At 43.1% G+C, this 16,894-nt stretch overlaps 1 protein-coding gene across 2 annotated transcripts in view; it reads right to left on the bottom strand.

Moving 5' to 3' along the window:
• The window catches only part of ABL2 (ABL proto-oncogene 2, non-receptor tyrosine kinase), a 70,433-nt gene that overhangs the window by 22,732 nt on the left and 30,807 nt on the right, over positions 1 to 16,894 (bottom strand). For both annotated transcript variants that reach the window (XM_084851241.1, XM_084851240.1), the window contains exons 2-6: positions 15,204 to 15,374; positions 12,392 to 12,687; positions 8,499 to 8,771; positions 6,596 to 6,680; positions 2,372 to 2,549 (exon numbers count right to left, since the gene is read on the bottom strand). In XM_084851241.1, coding sequence (XP_084707367.1) covers positions 2,372 to 2,549; positions 6,596 to 6,680; positions 8,499 to 8,771; positions 12,392 to 12,687; positions 15,204 to 15,374 — 1,003 coding nt within the window. The remainder of the gene's footprint in view (positions 1 to 2,371; positions 2,550 to 6,595; positions 6,681 to 8,498; positions 8,772 to 12,391; positions 12,688 to 15,203; positions 15,375 to 16,894) is intronic.

The raw sequence follows: 16,894 nt of genomic DNA, 5'->3' as shown, positions 1-16,894 counted from the left end.
TGGAAAGAATACACAGAAGAACTATACAGGAAAGATCTGAATGTCCCTGATAGCCATGATAGTGCGGTCACTGAACTTGAGCCGGACATCCTCGAGAGTGAAGTCAAGTGGGCCTTAGGAAGCATTAGTAACAACAAAGCTAGCGGAGATGACAGTATTCCAGCCGAGCTATTTAAAATCCTAAAAGATGATGCTGTTAAAGTGCTGCACTCAATATGCCAACAAATTTCGAACACTCAACAGTGGCCACAAGACTGGAAAAGGTCAGTTTACATTCCAATCCCAAAGAAGGGCAATGCCAAAGAGTGTTCAAACTACCACACAATTGCGCTCATTTCACATGCCAGCAACGTTATGCTCAAAATCCTACAAGCTAGGCTTCAGCAGTATGTGAACCGAGAACTACGGGAAGTACAAGTGAGGTTTCGAAGAGGCAGAGGAACGAGAGATCAAATCGCCAACATTCGCTGGATCATAGAGAAAGCAAGAGAATTCCAGAAAAATGTCTATTTCTGCTTCATTGACTACGCTAAAGCCTTTGATTGTGTGGATCACAACAAACTGTGGCAAATTCTTAAAGAGATGGGAGTACCAGATCACCTTATCTGTCTCCTGAGAAACCTGTACGAGGGTCAAGAAGCACCAATAAGAACCGGACATGGAACAACCAGTTGGTTCAAAATTGGAAAAGGAGTACAACAAGGCTGCATATTGCCCTGCTTTTTTAATTTATATGCAGAGTACATCATGAGAAACGCCAGGTTGGACGAATCACAGGTCGGAATTAAGATTGCTGGGAGAATTATCAACAACCTCAGATACGCAGACGATACCACCCTAATGGCAGAAAGCAAAGAGGACCTCAAGAGCCTCTTGTTGAGGGTGAAAGAGGAGAGTGCAAAAGCTGGTTTGAAACTCAACATTAAAAAAACTCAGATCATGGCATCTGGCCCCAACACTTCCTGGCATATAGAAGGGGAAGAAATGGAAGCAGTGACAGATTTTATTTTCTTGGGCTCCAAGATCACCGCAGACAGTGACTGTAGCCATGAAATTAAAAGACGCTTGCTCCTTGGGAGGAAAGCTATGGCCAACCTAGACAGCATAGTAAGAAGCAGAGACATCACCTTGCCGACAAAGGTCCGTCTAATCAAAGCTATGGTTTTCCCAGTAGTAATGTATGGCTGTGAGAGCTGGACTATAAGGAAGGCTGAGCGCCGAAGAATTGATGCTTTCGAACTGTGGTGCTGGAGAAGACTCTTACGAGTCCCCTGGACTGCAAGGAGGTCAAATCAGTCCATCGTAAAGGAAATCAACCCTGACTGCTCATTGGAAGGTCAGATACTGAAGCTCAAATATTTTGGCCACCTAACGCGAAGAGAACACTCACTGGAAAAGACCCTGATGCTGGGAAAGACTGAAGGCAAAAGGAGAAGGGGACGGCAGAGGATGAGATGGCTAGATAGCATCACTGATGCAATGAATATGAACTTGAGCACACTCCGGGAGACAGCGGAGGACCGGAAGGCCTGGCGTGCTATGTTCCATGGGGTCACAATGAGTCGGACACGACTTAATGACTCAACAACAACAACACCAACAAGGATTTGGGTTACAGAACATAATTGAGAAAAAAAGTAGGACATGGAAATTGCAGTTGAATGGCCTACAGGATTTTTGCTAGGGTTGCAGGATGAGGGGAAGAGCTGGTATGATAACTAGAGAGACAGGTAGGTGTGCAAGATAAAATTTTGTTATTCTCTGTTACTACTGGAAGTGTTCTCCTGACTTTTCTGAGCCTGCACATATTTAACACATGATGTTTTCAAACTTTTCCTCAGATGACACAGGAAAGAACTTTTTATTTTCCCCTCAAATAAAAGGTAAGAGCCCATAATTGTGTACAAAGCCTGCAGAATATATTCAGCTTTTTCTAATAACATAGAAAGATCCCTGATGATTCAGACCAAAGGAGTATGTAGACTAGCATTCTGTTCCCACAGTGGCCAAGCTGATGCCTATGAAAACTCCACAAGCAGGACATAAGCACTTAGCACCCTCCCGCTCCTGTTCCCCAGGGACTAGCAATGAAAGGCATACTGCCTCTGACACTGAAGATAATGCACAGACATAGATAGCTTTGTGTCAGCTGTTCTCTCTAAGGTAATTTAACTGCAGCAATACCACTGAGATCTCACCAAATGTAGAACACCTTGCAACAGCTCTGCTTAAAAGCCCATAATCAAATCTTATCAAAGTTTCTCACCCTTCAGGGTAATGCAATGCACCCCCCCACACACACACACACACCCCACACACACACACACTCTCTCCCACCCTTCTTCTATAGAAGTCAAGATATTCTGCTGACCTGTGGATGAAGTTTTTCTTCTCCAGGTACTCCATAGCAGAGGATATCTGGGTAGCCATATACAGTAGGACAACAGCAGTCACCTCCTCTCGATTGCACTCCCTCAGATAGTCCAACAGGTTACCAAAGGGCATGTATTCAGTCACTATATAAAAAGGGGGCTCCAGAGTGCACACACCTGGCAGGAGGACAGTGGGATCTGGTAAGGTTTAAGTCTTATTCTAGGTACAGTCTTCAAATGCAATCCAAGCAGAGACTCCCCCAAATAATGGCATGCCAGACATCATTACAATCAGGTGGGGAAAATGTTTGCTCTCTCAATAAGACAACAGGGCCCATTCTTTACATCTTTCCCCAGTGGCATATGGAAGGATTTCCAAACAGGCATGTGGACACGCAAGGAGGCTTTATCCAGAATCAAACCTCTCTCCACTTAAAGAAAAGGAACTGATATTACGCTGAGCGTGGCTTTCCTATTCAGTGTCCATGAAGTGCCTCCAATTCAGGATTACAACTGCAGTGCAGGAAAAAACAGCTCCTGTCTTTTCTTCATTTTGTTGCAGGGATACCCTCGTAACTTACATTCACAATGACCTCTACAACCAATGACTGCAACACATCCAAGACTCTCCACTAAATCACACAGATATCATAAAATCAGAATTACATGAAAACAAATTTTTATGTTGCAAGTGGGATAAATGTAATACCCAACTCAATGACTAATTAAAATTTATCGCAGCAGCAGAAGACCCAGATAAAGACCAACACTTTCATTATTATATTTAACATTTATAGAGCAAGTCAAAATGTTGAAAGGTTTTCACATACATTTGTAGGAATCCTTATAATAGCTCCACGAAGTAGGCCAGTATTATCTCTATACTGCAGAGGTGGGGCTGACAGAGACTAGCCCAAGGCCATCTCTAGAGCTCACAGTAGAAGTGAAATTTGAACTGAGCACCTTGGTTCACACTTCATTCCTGTAGCCACTACAAGGAATTACATTCACTTCAACAGTGAAAAAAAAAACCTCGAGGCAGACAGGAAAAAGATCCAGCAAAGGGTGGGGGGCATAGCTTAGTGGTAATTTCAGACCCCAGCAGCTCAAGTTATATAGAGGACTGGGAAAGACATAAAAACATAAGAAGAGCCATGCTGGATCAGACCAAGGGTCCATCTAGTCCAGCATTCTGTTCACACAGGGGCCAACCAGCTGTCTACCAGGGACCCACAAGCAGGGCATGAGCGCAACGGAACCCTCCCACCCATGTTCCACAGCAACTGGTGTACATAGGCTCACTGCTTCTGGTACTGGAGGTAGCACATGGCATTGAACTCTTGGAGAATCACTTCCAGTCAGAAGAGACAACAGTGGGCAAGGTGAACTATGAGTCTAAGTATGAGACAGCTTCCAATACTTCCTTCAGGCTTTATGGTTCTATCTGACATCCATTCACCCTGTGAGGGACTACATACAACTGCCTGGTATTACTGGCTGGGGAGAAATTAGCGATTAGCTGTCCTAAATCATGGACAAGTCACTATAACTTAGCCCCTGTTCTCCATTTATAAAGTGGGAATAATAGTGACCTCTCTTATGGTTTTATGACAAGCTGGACTGTAAAACGCTTTACATATTAGCACAATTACACAATCACTGAATAACCACAGCTCCAGAACAGACCACTGTGTCTCAGTGAAGACAAAACGCCTTTGCCCAGCAGTGGAATGTGACATACAAGCCCTGCCATTAGTGTATTTCATAAGGGGTGCAGTATTGGTTGAAGTCACTGAAGTTATTTGCATTCCCAACTTTAAAAAAAAAATTTGCCTCACCACAGCCATGCAAATCCCAAGCACAGTAACAGACATTATCAACGGTATACAACGTAATGTATCAAAATACTGAGAAGCATTCAGACTATGTAGGAGCAACCATCGACTATGCATGCCAACATTAACAAAAGCAAAACAGAGCAAGCTGCCAAGCCTGTTTCACTTGAGCCTTGTTTCAATAGATTTTATTTCCTCTAAAACACCCCTTTCCAGCACTTAAATGCCTATTTATGTCCTATTCTGTGTCAGAATTAGTACAGGATTTGTTCAGAATTGGTCTTAGGGAGGTAAGGTTCCCAGAAAGCATCAAGAAAACACTAAACATCTCCATGAAAAGGCTGGGACACTCATTCATTTGAGGCTTTGGGAGAGCAAGGCCCTACACCCTCAAAGCAACTTAGGAAAGCAAGCAGCCTGTAAAAATAAGGTGTTATCCCACTGGTTCCAAACACAGCCACCACTTCTAGGTAGATGGCATTGTGTGCGCACATCACAGTAATTCAAGTCTATGCCCCAACCACTGAGGCCAAAGAAGCTGAGGTTGATCAGTTCTGTGAAGACCTACAACACCTTCTAGAACTAACACCAAAAAAGATGTCCTTTTCATCATAGGGGATTGGAATGCTAAAGTAGGAAGTCAAGAAATCACCGGGATAACAGGCAAGCATGGCCTTGGTGTACAAAATGAAGCAGGACAAAGGCGAATAGAGTTTTGCCAAGAGATCACGCTGATCATAGCAAACACTCTTTTCCAACAGCACAGAGTGGGCGCTATTGAGTGAGAGCTGGACTATAAGGAAGGCTGAGCACTGAAGAATCGATGCTTTCAAACTGTGGTGCTGGAGAAGACTCTTATGAGTCCCCTGGACTGCAAGGAGGTCAAATCAGTCCATCCTAAAGGAAATCAACCCTGACTGCTCATTGGAAGGTCAGATACTGAAGCTGAAGCTCAAATATTTTGGCCACCTAACGTGAAGAGAAAACTCACTGGAAAAGACCCTGATGCTGGGAAAGATCGAAGGCAAAAGGAGAAGGGGATGGCAGAGGATGAGATGGCTAGATAGCATCACCGATGCAATGAATATGAATTTGAGCACACTCCGGGAGAGAGCAGAGGACAGGAAGGCCTGGCGTGCTATGGTCCATGGGGTCACGAAGAGTCGGACACGACTTAATGACTGAACAACAACAACAACAACAAGATGAACCCATCATCTAGAAACAAAATGATTTCTAGTTCTCACTGCTACAAAGGAAAGTGGGAATACATAGTAGCTATATGTATCTAATTTATCTAACTTCTGTATCCCATATATTTCTCCTTTATCCACAATCTGTTTTTTCCAAAACAGCATTCCCTCTTAAAAAAAATTCAAATCCTCAACATCTATCATCAGAAGAAAGTATGAAAAGTAAATGTAAATACCAAGTTCATGCAGATTGCAGCTACGGGGCAGAATTCAAGACTCCTTGACTTTAATGCATTTTAAATTAAATTTGCTGAAGCTCTTTGTTCTAGGCAGTTGTCAACTAAGAGATGAGCTCTAAGCCTACATTTTATTTAGTTATAGCATTTTTATCCCACTTTTCAGCCAAAAAGGCTCCCAGAGCAGCTTACAAAGGTAAGTAGTAAGACAGTCCCTGCCTGCAGGCTTACAATCTACAAGACATGACACAAAAGGAAAAGGGATTGGGAGGGAGGAGGAAAAAAAGAAAATTCAGTTGCTAGATTTTTAGTTGCAAAGTTTAGCAAGTCATGGAGTTGGATCTAAGCAAGTGAAAGAACAGCTGCTTCCTCTTAAGTCCTCAGGAGTGGCAGTTGGTAGCAGGAGGGAGGGGGGCTTTCAGCTGGAGCTGTGACCAGGCACAAGAAGGGTGCATAACTGCTGCTTCCTCTCCCTCTGTAGAATTTAAACCATGGTGAACAAGCAGGATGACTGCCTGTACTGCCTCTAGACCTGCTGATGTCTACATGCTGAGCATAACACTTGCACAGGGCCCATATTCACAGAAGTCCAACCTGTGTCGATCTAGACTGTGAGGTGGTTAACTTGCATAAAATTCAGGAAACAACAGCATAGTTGGGGCCTCTGTGCATTTTGCTTTAGGTGCATAGGGTCGATGTAAACACTACGTCCTGTGTGGCAGGCCTGGAAATAAGCCAATCATGCCCAGTGGACAAGAGAGGCAGGCACAATCTCACCATATGCAGGCTCTACACACTTAAGAGCTTTGTCTGAACTCGCCCAAAGTAAATAAAACTTGGATGCCATACCCCAACTGCTCTTGGAGTGCAGTTTTGAGTGCAACAGTATTACTGTAAACAAGTATAATTTTGAAACAGAGAGCAACACAAAAACACTGTGGTTGAGTTGATGCACTCACCTAATAACTGCACCAAGTTTGGATGCTTGATTTCCTTCATAACAGAAGCTTCTTTCAAGAACTCCTCCACCTCCATAGTATCTTCCTGAAAGTGTGATAAGACATCCCTCCTCTTAATAACCAAAACTAATTTAAACTGAAACTAGGGAGTCCAATTTAACAGTATTTGCAAAAATAATTGTAGAGCTGTAAAGTACAGCCAGTTAAGTATCCTATTTGACACTACCGCTAGTGTAAATTACATTGCACTAGCATAAGCAACCTCTAGTACAACATCAATCGTGTTTGCTGGTGCCAGGAAACTCATCACGCCAGCAAACACCACTGGTGACTTACATTAGTGCAACATAATTCACATTAGCAGCAGTGTCGAATAGGATGCTGCCCTCTCATTCCTTCCCCAAATAAAAAGGAGTTTAACTCAAAAGGAAAGAGTGTGATTCAAGCTTCCGATCACAATTTTTACTAGCCTGACCCACCAGGCTATACCCAGGCTGGGATAATTTAGAAGTGCAAGGTGCAACTTCCGAATTGATGCATGGGAGCGTATTTTGCTGCTTCATGTGTTGAGGTTTATCAGATCTACGAAGGGTAACTTGAGCACTTTACTATAAAGAGAGCACGTGATAGAGAAGGGTTTGTATCCAACTCCTCCAGCCCTTGTTTTCTTGACTACCAACTACATGATGTGCAAGGAAGTACTTACATGCGGTGGGAAGATCAGGTTTTAGGCATCACCACCACTGCCATCATGACTTTCTGGACCTTTGTAAGTACATAAAGAGTCCTGCTGGATTAGACTAAAAGTCAATCTAGTCCAGAATCCTATTTTCAGCAGTGGCCAGCCAGCTGCTTCCAGGAGGCCCACAACCAGGCACACAGCAATAGCTCTTCCCTGTTTGTCCCAACAACTGGTATTCAGAGGTACACTGCCTCTGAATTTGGAGGTTCAATTTAGCTACTGTGAAATATAATTTACCACCATTGCTCGTGAGAAGCTTAAGAGCTGGAGGTTTAGACTCTAAACTTCAGAGGCTGAAATAGGGAAGAAATAGGCACCAGTGTTTCTCAGGGGCAGGGAAGGAATAAAGGACAATTAGTTTTGCATATCATGTGCAAGGGATGCCAACAATTTTGGAATGCTGGCCAAATGAAACCCATGTGGGTTTAGCATCTAATGTTTTCCAGTTCATCTTGGACATATTGGAAACTAAATTTTATGAAATGTAGATATTTCCTTTAAAACTACCAAATGAGAACACATCATAACCGCAAGCCACATCAGGTGGTAATGGAACTTCTCCAAGAGGGCTGTAGGTGACTCTTACTATACTATCTCAAATAGGTGCTAAGGCTCAATGCTGCCTGAAAGCTGCACACACCATTTTGGAAGCCCTGCTTACTCTGTGAAGGAAAGCTTCTCTGCACAAGCTCAGGTGCATCCTTATTGCTCATATGTTCCTTGGCTAAGCCTTGGTGAGTTCTAGCAAGTTAGGCTCCAGATTATGGGACAGAACAAGATTGAGGTGCAGGACACAAACTCTTAGGTCTGATGGTATGTTTTGTGTATAAGTAGGACATTTTTGGTGGGTAACTAACTTGTTAATGAACTTGGAACTACTGACATACAGAATGCAAGAGTGTCAGGGAATTTTAGTAGCAACCCATATCATCTGCAACCAGGCAGAGAACCTCAATTTGTGATAATATAGCCTTTACAAGCTCCCACCATAAACATCCAAACATCTTTTTATTTTGTTTTTTACAGCACAAATGTCTGAGATTCATGGCATGAGTAGGTGGCATGCCTTGCAAACCTAGCAGTATACTGCAAGTTACTACAATCAGTCAGTTACATTTCAACACCACACTGGGTACAATTCTCTCATGAACACAAGCATACCTTGAGTGTTTTCACAGCAACTGTGAGGTTGTACTTCTTCCATACCCCAACGTACACTTCACCATACTGTCCTCCTCCAAGCTTGTGCTTCATGGTGATATCCGTTCGTTCCATCTCCCACTTGTCATGGATGGGAGACACTCCATAGACTGTGGGCTTATTGCACTTTGGTGCTGGGTAATGCAAGGTTGTCACCAGGCCATCAGCTACTGTTGAGTGATGGTGAACTAATTCTGCCAATGTATTGAAGCGGCTTTCAGCTGTCACATACACCTGTTAAAGAGGGAGGCAAGAGACTGTGTAAGCTGGGTAACAAGTGACAGGAAGGCCCAGAAAAGGAGGGTGGGGGGAAGCCCCAGAAAAAAAAACATTTTTCCCAGACACCTGAAATGGAACAATTGGAAGTTGTGAAAAACTGAAACATGATTCTGAAATAATCTCTTTTTGGAATGATCAATGAATATCTTTTTTTAAAGGTTACAGTCAATTCACACTTGCAAACCTCTTCAATCCAAGTTCCAAAGGTAGCAGTGCTAGTGGTAATGGCATTTCTATTGTATCTAGCTGGATTACCAAACAACCTACATTCTTAGGACTTTATGTTGGAAAAGTACTTTCAAACGTTGCAGAAGACAGAGCATCTTCAAATATTTAGTCCAGGCATGCTATCTGCGAGTCTGCAAAGCATATTGCTCCTGCAATATGGTGGCAAGGCCTTCAATATAACACAGGCTGATGTATCACTTCCCACTTGCTTTAGATTCCTCCATCTTTTGCATCAAGTATGAGAAACTGATGGAAAAGTTTGAAAATATTCACACACATAATCAAGGAACAAACATCTGAAATACTTGAGAAGCGCCTTTTAATTCCTACAAACTTTCCATTGTCTAAAGTCCACGGGCCAAAAGTCAGTACCCAACACTGACACTCCATTTATGCAATTGATGTAGCGCTAGCATAAATGACCTCTAGTGCAATGCCAATAGCATATACAGGTATGGCATGGCAGCTATTGGTGTTCCCCTAGAGGCCACTTGCACTACGTCAATTGCATAAGCGGAGCAGCAGCACTGGATACTGCCTCATGAAGTATCATCTTCATCTACTTATCCCATCAGGCTAAGCTTAAAATGAGAATCTATGGATCTATAAGACACTATTTTAGAAATAAATGTGAATATTGGTAGTATTTTCAAAGACAGATTTCCTGGGCTGGAGAAAGATACAAATAAATAAATATTGGTTCGAACTACCTAATTTTATCCAGTATTGCCATGACACTTGTAGCCCAATCCTATGCATTTCTACTCAGAAGCAAGCCCCACTGAGTTTATTCCAAGGTAAACATGCATAAAATTGCACAATATATATGAAGGGATTCAATATTATAATATTTAACTCATTATCTAAATGCATTGCTACTTTTTAGTTACCTTATGCAGAGTTTCTCTCCCAAAATATGAGTTTCATAAGAATTTAAGAGCATTGATGCTGGATCAGACCCAGAGTCCACCTAGTCCAGCATTCTGTTCACACAGTGGCCAACCACCAGTCGACCAGGAACCCACAAGCTGGAGATGAGTGCAACAGCACCCTCCCACCCATGCACCCTCCCATCCAAGCACATAGGCTCACTGCCTCTGGTACTGGAGGTACCACATAGCCTAGTAGCCATTCCTCCAGGAATTTGTCTAACCCCCTTTTAAAGCCACCCAAACTGGTGGCCATCACTACATCTTGTGGTAGTGAATTCCATAGTTTAACTATGTACTGTGTGACAAGTACTTCCTTTTATCTGTCCTGAATCTCCCACCAATCAGCTTCATAGGTTGACCCCGGGTTCTAGTATTTTGAGAGAGGGAGAAAAATGTCTCCCTATCCACATTCTCCACACCGTGCATAATTTTGTACACCTCTATCATGTCTCCCCTTTCCCTCCTTTTTTCCAAGCTAAACAATCCCAGCTGTTGTAACCTCCTCTCACAGAGGAGATGCTTCAGCCCCTTGATCATTTTAGTTGCCCTTTTCTGCACCTTTTCCAGCTCTACGATATCTTTTTTTAGGTGTGGTGACCAGAACCATACACAGTATTCCAAGTGTGGTCGCACCACAGATTTGTATAAGGAGAGGATGATATTGGCAGTTTTATTCTCAATCCCTTTTCTAATTACGCCTAACATGGAGTTTGCCTTTTTTACAGCGGCTGGCTGCACACTGGGTTGACATCTTCACTGACCTGTCCATCACAACCCCAAGATCTCTTTCCTGATCGGTCACTGCTAGCTCAGATCCCATCAGGCTATACTTGCAGTTGGGATTATTTGCCCCAACGTGCATCACTTTACACTTGCCTACATTGAACCACATTTGCCATTTGGATGCCCATTCTCCTAGTTTGGAGAGATCCTTTTGGAGCTCATCACAATCCCTTTTTGTTTTAAGCACCCTAAATAATTTGGTGTCATTCACAAACCTGGCCACTTCACTGCTCACTCCTAACTCCAGATCATTTATGAACAGGTTGAAAAGCATTGGTCCTAATACAGATCCCTGTGGGACCCCACTATTTACTTCCCTCCTTTGGGAGAATTTACCATTTATTCCTACGCTCTGCTTTCTGTTCTTTAACCAGTTACTGATCCATAAGAGGACCAGTCCTCTTATTCCATGACGGCTAAGTTTTTTCAGGAGTCTTTGGTGAGGGAATTTGTCAAAAGCCTTTTGGAAGTCCAAGTAAAACAATGTCTACCGGATTTCCCCTGTCTACATATTTACTGACACTCTCAAAGAATTGAGAAAGGTTAGTGAGACAGGACTTACCTTTGCAGAAGCCGTGTTGATTCTTTTTCACCAGGGTTTGTCCTTCTATATATATGCTTGCTAATTTTATCTTTAATAATGCCTTCAACCAATTTACCCGGAACAGATGTTAAGCTAACTGTCCTGTAATTTCTCGGATCCCCCCGGATCCCTTTCTGAAAATTGGCGTTATATTGGTCATCTTCCAGTCCTCTGGTACAGAGGCTGATCTTAGGGACATGTTGCGTATTTTGGTTAGAAGATCAGTAATTTCATATCTGAGTTCTTGTTTCTTCTGTTTCTGCAAGCTAATGTGGAGGCTTACACACTGTCTGTGCTCAGACAATCCTCCAAAGTGTGGTTTGGAGGATCATGAACAAGCACAGTGCTCACACATTCCCTCCTCCTCTTGTACATGGGATTTAATTCATTACTTCCTGGTTTAATCAAACTATAATTTGTCAATATGTCCGAACCAGCAAATAATGGTCTGAGCACTCCCAACAACCCAGAATTGCTGCATTAAAGTCTGAAAAGCCTACATGCTGCGACAGAAAGAGTCCCATCATCATGTACTAATGCCAAGTGGTACACAGGAAGCAGAGGACAAGAGGGAATGCTGTGAGCATTATCTACCCTCACTTTACATAATCATGTATGAAATTAACATGAAGAAGGGTTTCTTGTCTAGGTATACTAGCAACAGCAACTGATGGTCCATGGGTAAAATAAAGAGTACAGAAGTCCACCATTCCTAGCAACACATTATTTTGGCTGTTATTAGCATGGAGGGAAGGGAAAGTGGAGGCTCATCAACTCAATGCTTGCTTGGTAATGATCTGGCCCAATGACCAATCTAGTTGCTGATCAACAATTTTGAACTAGAAGATTATCCCTTGATTAAGAAAGCTGGTTCAGTCACAAGGGGAAGCCAGAGTTACAGAACGTATACATGTCCTTTGCTCTAATTAATGACAACTTGCATTTTCAGGATTCCCTTTACCCCAAATAGCTGCCTGACAAATGAGCAATAAAGACAAAAGATTTTCCTGTTTCACTTTCATAAAATGGGGTTCCCAAAAAGGATTTACCTTGGCATCTGTGGTGGTATTGATCCTGTAGTGGTAAACACGTCCCTCGTACCTGAGCGAGATGGACAGTTGTCCTGGACTGCTCTCACTTTCCCGAACTAGGAAGCTGCCATTAATTAGGCTGCTCAGCAGATACTCAGCTGCACTGCGTGACACTGGTCCATGATACCAGGAATGCTTTTCCAAGCTGTTCACTGGGGTGATGTAGTTACTTGGCACCCATCCCTGCCCATTCTTAGAGCGTACCTCACTCCATTCACCATTCTGGTTGTAACCCAGTACACGTAGCTTCTCACCTGAAGCACAAAGGTAAAAGGAGATTTATTTTTTAAGATTTAACCTACCTTATCTAGATAGGCAGTAATCTAGTTAACACAAAGGATACCCCAGCAAAAATATACACACTTATTTTTTAAAGAAATACTAATAAAATACCCTTTACTTAAATGCCTTGCCTAAACAAGCAAGACTTAAAACACCACTAGAAGATGTTGAAGCCATGGAAAAACTTGAGGGGGTGGGGTGGGGGAGTCAAGAGTAAGAATCAGAGGTAGGGAGCATGCACAGAGATCATATTTCTGTATGCCAGTGGTGTTTTCTCACATCACACACACAAGATATGCCTAATAGAAAAATCTCACTGATATGAGAAATTATAGCACAAGATAATCCGTAAACTATGTGGGTACTTCATTACTTAATAAGTAAGTGACAACTTTAGGTGTTTTTTTCCCGTTTCCTGCCATTTCCATCACAAGATATGCCACCATGTTGTGCACCAACACAACTTTCCCAACAGTGATCAAGGGACACACGCAGAACACATTATACAGCATCCTAATCATGAGGTTATGAAGGCAAGAATTATCCAGAAACAAGATACAGCCTTTTCACCAGGTGGCATTAGCAAAAAGCACATCGGACCACTGAAAGAACTTGGCCATCCAGGAGCAGCAACAGATCTATGAGGATCCAAGTCCGCATGCTCAAGTTACTGTGGGAGGCTGAACTCTATAGATTAGAAGAATTGCTCCCCTACCTAGTAATATGAGCTGCTAATGACCTCAGTCTTACTGGGACTCAGCCAAATGTTTGTTTGCATCATTCCATCATGCCAGACTGAGTAAGAATTGAGACTACAAGACTTATTTATTCCAGTCTACATTTGGTGCTCAAAAATCATTAGGTGCTGCTACAGGTAGGTGCACACGCTTGCGCTTAATTGTAATTGTATGTTCATGCTTTGGTAATATTATAAACTGCCTTGTAAGGGCAGTGTGCCCAGAAAGGCAGGTTGAATTATTTTTTCATAAATAAATAAAAACTAATAAGTAGACTAGACAGGCCTTTGGTCTGATTCAGCAGGTCTTTTATTTTGTTCTTGAACATACAATAAAAATAAAGTATGATCAAAATAAAGTAAGACAGCACACTTGTACATCTTCACTTTCAACTGAATTAGTCTCAAAGGAGTTCACAAGTTAAACACGGTAAAATACATCTAAGAATTAGAATTCTAATGAGTTAATAACAAAAAGTTAAATCAAACAACCAGCAGTTGGACCGAAACTCAACGTCTCAGCTTCTAAGAGCGCCACAGAACAGCCAGACTTCCTTTCTCCAAAAAAGGCAGTAAAAATTGCCATTCTGGCCTCATTCCGTAATTCAGATACGACCACCCAAAAAGCCGTGCTCCTAGTTGATAACAATCTAATGTCTGAACGTGATGGTACCTGGAGCAAGGTCTAAAAAAAAAACAAGGGTGAAACCACTTCTTACCTAGGATGCAGTAGCAAAGTCGGTAGCCTGTCACCACAGCAGGCGCAAGATGACTAAGTTTCTGGCTAGAGAGAGACTGGACTGACCTGGCTATTCAACAACTTGCAGGTGCCATGATGACAGAGAAGCAAGTGCACAATTATCATTTGCTACCACTTTTGTAATCTAATCATGGTAAAAGCAATGCAAAAAAGACATGCAAAACCCAATAGGCCTGCAAACAGTTGTCTCTAGAACACATGCTCTTGTTGTCTTCACCAGCTTAATTCACCCCAAATTCACCCAGGGAAACCTGTGCTCACAAAAGCAGTGGCAGAAGATATTTGGGTGCAACAAAATCAATGGCTGGAATCAACTTGCTGTATCGCAAGTCAGCCAGGCATGCGGCTATCAAGTTCAATGGAATTCCACAGGATGGAATTCTGGAATCTGGGTGGCTCTATATGTCCCTGTGGGATGATCAACTCAACTGCGGCATGCAAGCTCATGTGGCTTCATGAGGTAAAGGCATCTTATTGGCATCCCAATAACTGTCACCTGTTCCTGCTCAAGGAATGCATATTTCAGTAGCTGTCTAACACCGTTCAGATAAAAGAAAGGACTTTCACAGTTCTGTGAAATAAAGCTACGAGACCAAGCAGAAACTTAAAGCCTCATTCAAAGAGTAATTTGATTTCACTCCTTTTCAAGGACCTGAAAGAAAAATGAAGGTTCAAGGAGTCCCAATTTAAGAAGTGAAGCAACTAAACAGGAACATCTCCATATGGTCAAGGCCATAAGACAGACACAGTTCGCATCATATTCAATGGCTTTTCTCTCTTGACAATTCCTTACATGGCTCCCATGCCTTCATCTTTCCCTTGATTGCATGCCTACAAACAGCCACTGCTGTGGCATTTGTCTTCCATAACTTCCACAAAAGCCCCACTGTACTACTCCTGCCTCTAAAGCCCCACAGGTGCTAAAACAAGGTTCTCTCCTGCTTGCTACACACCCTTGCATATCCAACCCCAGAAAGTACAGTTAGGTTTACCTTTGGTGATGCTGAGTGTGTTGTCACCACTTGCTACAAAATCATAAAGTGCAACAAAAAGATTGGGGTCGCTCTCAGTGGCTCCAAGCAGGTTCTCCTTGGAGCTCCACCTGATAGCTTCATTCAGTGCCTGGGGTTCAGTGTCACAACCATAGGGGCGGTGCAGAGCCTCTGAGGAGGAAAAAAGAAAAAGCTGTTTAGCTTCTATATCCTTTAAAATCACATTGAATTTAGTCCTGAGCAACAAATAGGAACCAAGATTTTTAGGTATAACTTGATAACCAATACAACAGTAGGGGCAATTTATGACATTTTGTTGCTTGAAGCAGAAGACAGCAAGTGGCATCTCCTCTACGCATTAATGTGGAACACAGTCCACTGGAAAGCTCTCATGCACAAGCCTCATTGAAATAGACAAGGTCTGCACAGAAGCACAATGTGCCCCATGTATCAGATCTGTCTCCCACTCTGCTGCTTCTTAATAGCACCCCAAACCCACTACCGAGGGTACCCTTGCCAGCTGGTAGAGCTCCCTCTACCTACTATCAAAGCAAACACCAAAAAACTAACTGAGCAGATTATCAAGCTGTTGGAAAGTAGCAACAGTCTTAGGTGAAAGATTAACTCCATCGGTTCCCAAGGTTACATGACCAAAATGATGCTTCCATGTAAGACCGTGTACATGCGTACACAGAAGTAATACACTTTTTGACCTGGTTATGGGACTGAATCAGCCTTGGATGCCCCGATGAACAACTTTTATCAAGAGAGGGACAGGGGGAGTGCAACCCTGCCAATTCTGCTTGATCTCTCATCGGCTTTTGATACTATCAACTATGGTATTCTCCTGGATCAACTCTGTGGGATGGGCATTGGAGGCACTGTGTTACAGTGGTTCCAGTCTACCTGTGGGGTCAATTTCAGAGAGTAACATTAGGTGACCATTCCTCAGGCCCTTGGCAATTGAGCTATGGGGTTCCACAGGGTACCATCCTGTCCCCAGTGTTCTTTAACATCTGTATGAAGCCACTGGGAGCGGTCAGTAAGGGTCCTGGAGCCAAGTACCATCAGTATGCTGATGACACACAGCTCTATCTCCTTGTGACATCTGAATCAAGTGAGGCTGTGCAAGTCCTAGATCAGTGCCTAGACTCAGTAATGGGCTGGATGAAGGCCAATGAACTGAAATGGAATCCTGGCATGATGGAAGCCTTATGGGTAAGTGGTTCCTGGGTCTGGGAGATAAGCTCATTGCCTGTTCTGGACGGGGTTGCACTCCCTCTGAAAGATCAGGTTCGTAGTCTGGGGGTACTCCTAGATCCATCACTGTTGCTAGAGGCCCAAGTGGCCATGGCGGCTCCGAGTGCTTTTTACCTGCTTTGGCTGGTTCACCAGCTACAGCCTCTCCTGGACAAGGATAGCTTGGCTGCAGTGGTCCAGGTGCTAGTAACCTCAAGACTGGATTACTGCAATGTGCTCTATGTGGGGCTGCCCTTAAGGCTGCTCCAGAAGCTGGAGTTAGTGCAGAACACTGCAGCTTGGCTGTTATCCGGAGGCTGCCCCTTTCCAGCATGCAACTCCTTTGCTGAGGGAACTGCACTGGCTGCCTATTTGCTACCAGGCCAGGTTTAACGTTTTGGTACTAGTGTACAAAGCCCTAAACAACTTGGGACAAGATACCTGAGAGCGTG

Source organism: Heloderma suspectum, chromosome 4 (assembly GCF_057233095.1).
Source record: "Heloderma suspectum isolate Gila_16-S chromosome 4, 16-S_ref, whole genome shotgun sequence".
Classification (NCBI taxonomy): domain Eukaryota; kingdom Metazoa; phylum Chordata; class Lepidosauria; order Squamata; family Helodermatidae; genus Heloderma; species Heloderma suspectum.
This window is presented reverse-complemented; position numbering and strand designations above follow the sequence as displayed.